This window comes from Nanorana parkeri, unplaced genomic scaffold (genome assembly GCF_000935625.1).
Source record: "Nanorana parkeri isolate BGI_ZX_2015 unplaced genomic scaffold, ASM93562v1 scaffold794, whole genome shotgun sequence".
NCBI classification, from domain to species: Eukaryota; Metazoa; Chordata; class Amphibia; order Anura; family Dicroglossidae; genus Nanorana; species Nanorana parkeri.
Window position 1 is genome coordinate 361,407 of NW_017307062.1, and position 7,746 is coordinate 369,152.

The 7,746-nt window shown below is 45.0% G+C and overlaps 1 protein-coding gene across 1 annotated transcript in view; it reads right to left on the reverse strand.

Moving 5' to 3' along the window:
- NRN1L (neuritin 1 like) overlaps positions 1-7,746 on the reverse strand; it is a 63,125-nt gene that overhangs the window by 11,789 nt on the left and 43,590 nt on the right. The window contains exon 2 of the mRNA XM_018564915.1: positions 3,994-4,156. Within this exon, the coding sequence (XP_018420417.1) occupies positions 3,994-4,156 (163 nt within the window). The remainder of the gene's footprint in view (positions 1-3,993; positions 4,157-7,746) is intronic.

Below are 7,746 nucleotides of genomic sequence, written 5' to 3' on the forward strand. Positions count from 1 at the left end.
GGGGGGGGCGGGGGTCAGGTGTGAAGACTGGATGTATTTTCTGCTTACATTTAGAGCAGCTGGTGTGTACATATCCATGTTCCACATCTGCTTTGTATGTTACCCGGCCTGTTAACCTTGCACCTTTCAGACTACAGTTTCTAACCGTAGCGAACGTCCGCCGACGTCCAATCACGGCCAGGCTTGCTTCCGGCTCACCCACATTTAACCATGATGTTTGCATTGTCAGCGTTCTGTTGTCTGCAACACAACGCTGAGCAATTCCTGCTCACAAAGGATCTTCCCTGCTGAGCTCCTTATCATGTCAGTGATTGCTGACATCCTCCTTCCTATCCAACGCAGCTGCTGTGCAAAGGGATCTCTCCTAAAGCAGACATTGGTGTGGGAAAAGCTATTTCCACAGTGAGGACTGTTCTCTGAGCTACTAACTGCAAGTTTACCCTCTCTACCTGTCTGCTTTGCCATTCATTTGATGTACCTAATGTTCTTGACCTGTGATGCCAGTCATATATTGAATTGCACACTTTATTGGATTGCATGAACTGCTATACTACAAACAGTCTGCTTGTCCCGGTGTGAGGAAACGCTGGACAAAGGTGCCCACACACCTTGCGATAATCATACGATAATCGCGGGAAATCCCACGATCGTACCATTATCGTAAGGTGTGTGGAAGCCGTGCGACCTCTACTACTGTAAGGTTGCACGACTTTTATCTTAGGAACATGTTCGAAAGCCCGCCGAGCATCGTACAATGTTCGGCGGGTGTGTAGCATGTTCGTAAGATAAAAGCCGGATGGGCCGGTGTGCGCAAGTGCACACTGCGCGTTCGGCATTGCGGTCATCGGAAGCCCGCCCTTCAGGGGGGCCCAGCTTGCGATCATCACAAGTACGATCTGCCTGTCCAAGATAGGCAGATCGTATGTTTTTTTTCTTACCTTACAACCATTGCAAGACAAAAGTCTTGCGATGGTTGTAAGGTGTGTGCCCAGCATAACACTCTCTAATCAATTAGGGATTGTATGAAGAAAGGCAATCCCATTATCCTGTGTGTTAAGGATTCTATGGTTATAGTCTGCAGGGACTTAACTCTTGCACTCTCAAATCATAACAGTGCTAAGTGGGCAATACTGAAGTGATCCCGCTGCGTTTATAGGAAGACACATTGTATTCACCACACTCTACCTGGATAACCTGGCTTTGCATCTAGACTTTGCATCAGTGATCCTATCAGGTAATTAATCTTAGCAATCAGTGATACCCTACACATAATTGTTTGGAGTTCACCCATTGGGAAATCCGCGAACCACATTGAAGTCTACAGGAGTCTAATTATATATTTTTTCTGGCCAATTTCAAAGTTCTGGTTAATAAAATGACATGGGTACTGGACACTGATATGGGGACATGTACCTATGCAAAAAAGTTTTAAAAATACTCTTTAGGGAAAAGATGGTCTTTTAATGTGGCAACATTAAAAATACACAAGTCCTTTAAATAGCATACTTGGGAGATGCCTTAAAACTGCATGTAAGTTGTACACCAGCACAATGTACACAAAACTTTGCCACTAAATGGCAGTTCCCTGCTTGCTCTGTTCTGTTCATAAACAAAGCTGCTACAGAATCCCGGTGACATAATTGGCCAAATATGGTCATGCCCCCCAACTGCAAACAGACTGGGTTTAGAGGGACCCAGACCTGAGGCTTATCCCTATCCAGTGGCGTAACAACTGGGGGGGGCGACTGCGCGGCTGCCCTGGGCGCAATGATGGGGGGCGCCAGTCGCCGGACAGAGGCCGGTGAACAGAACAGAGTAGCACAGCTGGTGGGGATCTGATGCATGTCACCACAGCCGGTGAACAGAACAGCACAGCTGGGGCCTCGTCCATGAGGATCCATAGAGCAGCCATCTGATCAGAGAGATCAAAGTGTAGCGAAGAAATGTAAGAATGTCTGTCCGTCTGTCAGGTGGGGGGGGGTCTCCTTTTGCTGAACGTCCGGGATCTCTGGCTGCTGCAGGTGGGGGGATGTGCCGAAATGTATGAATGTCTGTCACGTGGGAGAATCTCTGTTTGCTGCACCTGCGGGAATCTCTGTCTGCTGAACATCGGGAAATAGGGGGGGATCTCTGTCTGCTGCACGTTGGGGAGAAGGGGAGGATCTCTATCTGCTACACGTCGGGGGAATCTCTGTCTGCTGCATGTTGGGGGAAAGGGAAAAAAAGTCGGGGGGATCTCTGCTGCATGTCGGGGAGGGTTACTGTCTGCTGCATGCAGGGGGGAATCTGATTCATGTGAGGCATCTAATGCATGTCAGGGGGATTTGTTGCCACATCAGCATTATGGTTGCTCTCAAAGGGCTAGGGTCTATGGTGGGCTATGCTGACTCTCAGATGGATGTGCAGGTTCAATGCTGGGCTGTGCGGACCCTCAGGTGGGCTATGCGGGGTCTATGGTGGGCTGTGCAGGCTCGCAGGTGGCTGCTGCAAGGTCTATGGTGGGCTGTACAGACTATGAGGTGGCTGTGCGAGGTCTATAGTGGGCTGTGCGGACTCTCAGGTGGCTGTGCGAGATCTATGGTAGGTTGTGCTGGGTCTGTGGTGGGCTGTGCAGACTTTTGGGTGGCTGTGCAGGTACTATGGTGGGCTAGGCGGACTCTCAGGTGGCTGTGCAAGGGATTTCTGGGATTTGTAGTCCTCTATAGCTTGTGCCATTCTACATTGTTTAAAGCCTGAAGACTGCCAGAAGGGCACTTGAATGAATGTTCATAGCTAAGACATTGGGGGGGGCGGCGATTGAAAAAGTTTGTTCTGCCCCGGGCGACTGTAGCTCTCGTTACGCCACTGTCCCTATCTCTTCCTATCTATTCACCATTAAGTGGTTTTCTAGACTTATTGACATAAATTCATAAGTTTGGTTCCTCTGCAGTTGCTTGCAGTATTTCCGATGCAATGTTATCAATTCCTGGGGCCAGTGCTATAAAGGGATTGCTGTGTATCCCTTTCATCTTTGTTCAATCCATGGACATCTTTGAACATACAAAAGAGAATACACATGGCAGAACTATGCAGACACTATTAGGCAGGAAATCACTCAAGAATGTGTGGCAGAGAACCCGTGCCAGGGGCTAGAACGTAGATCTCGGCAGATGACAGCAGCACAACTGTCCAAGGCTAATCCGCAGGATTGAGCTGTGAGTTTGACAATCATGCTAGGTGCTGGTTTTATCACTTTTACAGCAGACCCGCTGTAAAAGTGATGTATCAGGCCTGCAGATTACATCGGGAGAACTGTTATTAAACCCTTTTATTAGAAAAAAATAGAAACACAGAATGTACATCTGTAATAATAGGAGATTGTCAGCCTGGCAAGGTCAGCTTTTTATATATAGGATTTGGGGTGCCAACACTTCATAGCAGCTGATGCCAACTTCTTTAAATCAAAGGAAATGTATGGGTAAAGATTGATTGTTAGATCAACAAGTGTTGTGTGTAGAAATTAGTTTAGTTCTTTAGAAAATTTCCCCTCCTATTGACTCCAATACATGTACATTTTAGCAAAATGTATTTTGCTTTGCGATTTTCAGCAAAATGCATTGGAGTTAATTTGAAAGGGAATTTATCCATGGTGGTTGCTATGTTGTACAAATACCCATTAAACAGAACACTGTCCAAAGCCATACTTCCTCTCCTCCTTCATGCTTATAACAAACTGAATCATATTTAGACTATGCCTAATATATCCAAAATAAAATAGCAGAAAATAGATTTTCATTTTACATATGTATTTCTGAATTTCAGATTTTGCATGGCAAAAAAAGACTGACTGTGCCTACAGGTGAGCAGCCAGTAAGCATCTAAAAACAGCTACATATTATTCAGGGTTTTTTTCAAATATATAAATCACATTGTTTTTTTGATTATAATATTGATAACATTGATAGCCACTTTGTTTATTCTCTGTAAAAAATAATGATAAAACTATCAACCTACTTGCATATAAAATCAAGCTCTTCAGTGTCATCCAAGTCTTCCTTTACTTTGGGTTGGTGGGTATTTTGAGCCATACTCTCTCCAAGGCTGATCAGACAGTTAGCAAATCCTTTATAAATAGTGTCACAGTTCTTGCTTGTTGCATTCACAGGAATATGAGAAACTTCAAGCAGCAAAGAAAAACAAAGAAACAGTATGAGTATGTCTTACTTACTAAGTAATTCAGGCATGGCATATCAAGATTTAAAACCCAACTCAAACCAAATGTTATTTTTTTTTAAAAGAAGGGAAGGCTTAGAACCTATGGCAGGTTTTGAAATCTGTCATTCTACCAACTAAAGAGATTTTTCTATCAGGTTTTAAACGCTGTCTGTTTCCCTGTTGAAGTGATTTCCACAAGATATGATATTAAGATTTTTGTTTCAGACAAATAATGCACCACAACGGACAACAAAATGGACATGCAGCATTTTTTTTGTATGCACAATAGTGCCTTACTATGCATTGTGGTGCTCTGCAACGCAAAGGGCATGAGAGGTCCATTGGTTTAGTGCTTCGGGGGTTCAGAAAAAATGGCACTGTGCTAATGCATATAACATGCGTTAATGTGTGGCGTAATGCACCAAAAGAGATAAATGTAACTGGCCCCTTAGAGTCCGTTTACAGCACTTATTACATTTCTGACATCACATTTCTGACTAATCTAGAACTAACTTGGTTTGTTTATTGCAAACAATCATGAGCAATCGGACTTTAATGAATTTCTTGTTGGGAAAGAGTCTTTCCTATGAACTACCCTTAGTCTAGTCATTGTACAAAAGGGCATACATAAAAATATAAATAGGAACATGGGATTTTTAACTTACCTGTAAAATCCTTTTTTGGAGAACAGTATAGGACACAGGGTGCATCAAGATGACTGGATATATAGTGGTATCATCAGGTGACTGGACACTGGCCAGAGCTGTAGGAGCCTATATAGTCCCTCCCACCACAGGAGATCTTCATTTATTTTGCAAGCAATGGAAGATGCAGAGGGGAAGGTCATGTGTTCTGTACTGTACTCCAAGAAAATGATTTTACAGGTAAGTCAAAAATCCTATGTTCTTGATCATACAGCACAGGACACAGGGCAAATCAAGATGAATGGGACATCACAAACAATAAACAGAGGGGTGGAGACCAATCTTAAACACCAGACTGCATACTACAGGATGAACCTATTTGGCTGCCTGCAAGGCCATACAGCCAAAATTTGCATTAGCTGATGCCTGAACATCCACCTTATAAAACCTAGAGAAAGTATGAACTGAGGACCAGGTGGCTGCCTTATAGATCTACAAGGCAAAAAGCACAGGCTGCACTAACAGATCTAGTAGAATGAGCACTGACTGGAAAGGGTGGAGTTACACCACTACTAGAGTAGGCCTGAAGAATGACCTGCCTAATTCAACGTGATATAGTGGAAGGAGAAGCAGGAGATCCCTCTGGAAGAATAAACCAATAATCTGATTGCCTGAAACAAGAAGTGGCGTTGAGATAGACCCATAATGCCTGTGTGACATCCAAACAATGTAATGACACTTCTCTAGTATCTTTAGGGTTATGAAAGAAGGAAGGCAAAGCAATGTCCTGATTAAGGTGAAAGGAATGATACCACCTTTGATAGAAAGGAGTCCTTAGGCCTAAGCACAAGCTTTTCTTCATGAAGAACAAGAAAAGGCTTGTTACAGGACAGGGCTGCTAGCTCAGAGACCTTCCTAGTAATCGCTACAAGAAATATGGCCTTACGTAGAAGGTCTTCCAAGGCATTATCTCCTATAGCAGTGTTGGCAAACCTTTTTGAACCCGAGTGCCCAAATTGCGACGCAAAATCAAGTTATTTACCTCAAAGTGCCAGCGCTGAAAAGGCTGTGCGGTTCTTAAGGGGGATCCGAACGTCCTCTGTAGTCGGGCCGGTCACAATCAGGCAGCGGTGACCTCTAAACAGGCAGATTAGATGGTCGCTTGCGGGGGCCTCCCGGGGGCCTAGCGAGGAGGAAGCGGCCGTCTAATCTGCCTGTTTAGAGGCCGCCGCCGCTACCTGATTGTAACTGCCCCAGATCGCTTACTGAGGCGATCCGGGTCGGTCGGATCTATTTCAATTGGTGGTCCTTGAACCTGGGCTCGCGTGCCAGCAGAGAGGACCCCGCGTGCCCTCCCTGGCACGCGTGCCATAGGTTCACCACCGCTGTCCTATAGGCTCAAACGAAGCTTATTTTAAACACAAAATAACTTAATTGAGATCCCACAGAGACATCGGAGGGCGTCTTGGAGGAGCTAACTCAGTCACTCCCTGTACGAAGGCCTTAACCAGCAAATGAGAGGCCAAGGACTTCTGAAATAGAGCTGCTAAAGCTGAAATCTGGCCCTTGATCATACTCAAAGCCAATCTCTGATCCAGTCCTACTTACAGATAACATGTGCCGCCATGCAAATGTTTAGTTGTAGCAGCCTTGAGTGAGCCTGAGTGAATGGGACCGCTTCGAAGGAGGAAACCATCATGCCCAGGACCATCATACAACTCCGTACTGAGGGATGTGCTTGCAACCGAACAGACTGAACCAGACTTTGTAGAGACTGAAGCTTGTTTGGGGAAAGAAATATCCTGGCTATTGTTGGTCTATGGTGAGCCCTAGCAATGTGTGAACTCCAAGCAATGAGTAGAAATCAGCAAAGACTTCTGATGGTTTATTATCCAACCGAAGCTCTGTACCACTGTAAGAAGTGTCCTGTGTAGGTCTGTTATTCCAACTTTCAGAAGGAGATCATCTAGATAACCCACATTGTGTATTCCCTGAAAGAGCAGAAGGGCTATTTTTGGTTTCTAACACTTTAGTGAACACCCGAGGGGTCATCGATAGGCCAAAAGGAAGGGCTATAAGCTGAAAGTGGATCTAGAAAGGATTGTCACCAGCACACCAAAAGTTTTGAAGCAAAAAGTCCTTTATTGACAAATCGCCATCCAATACAAGCGCTTTCGGGGTCTCAGCAGTACATCTTCGCAGTACACCTTCCTAGCTGAACTTGAACTGTTACCCAGAGGAGCTTTAGACTTTCTTTTTGCTAGGCAATAGGGTACTCTTTCCTTCTGTGACCCTTTTAAAAAAAGGCATCCATACCTTCACCCAAAAAAGTTTTCCAGTGAAGGGAATCCTCTCCAACTGCTTTTTACAAGCAGGTTCTGCAGACCAGTACTTGAGCCACAAAAGGCCACACATCTGGGCTGAGAGAATTCCTAGTATGGATGATTGACACAATGGATCAGCAAGAGCATCAATGCAATAACGCAAAGCCCCAGAAGCAATTTTAGCTTCTGGAAAACTTCCTGATCCAAAGGCACTGACCCAGGGTCAGAGTAGGCCCTATGATGGAGAATGAGGCTTTGAATAGCCCCTCCAGGCGTTTGTCCACCACATCCTTAAGCACAGGAACATATTCCACCGGTACTGTAAGAGATCCTGGCAGGAAATAGATGTGTCTACTTCTGGAACAATCCATTTTTGGGGATTCCTCAAAAGGGTATTGCTGAGCAAAACATTTTGGAGGTGACATTATAAAGTAAGGGATTAAAAAGTGGAATAACAGACATGTCGCCCATCACAGAATCCTCAGGGAATTAGGGAACCTTTTAGGTAATCCACCACACCCACTAGCGGTTGCTGTACCAGCCCCCCCCCCCCCCTTTACCCCCCCTCCTCCTATATTTTACCT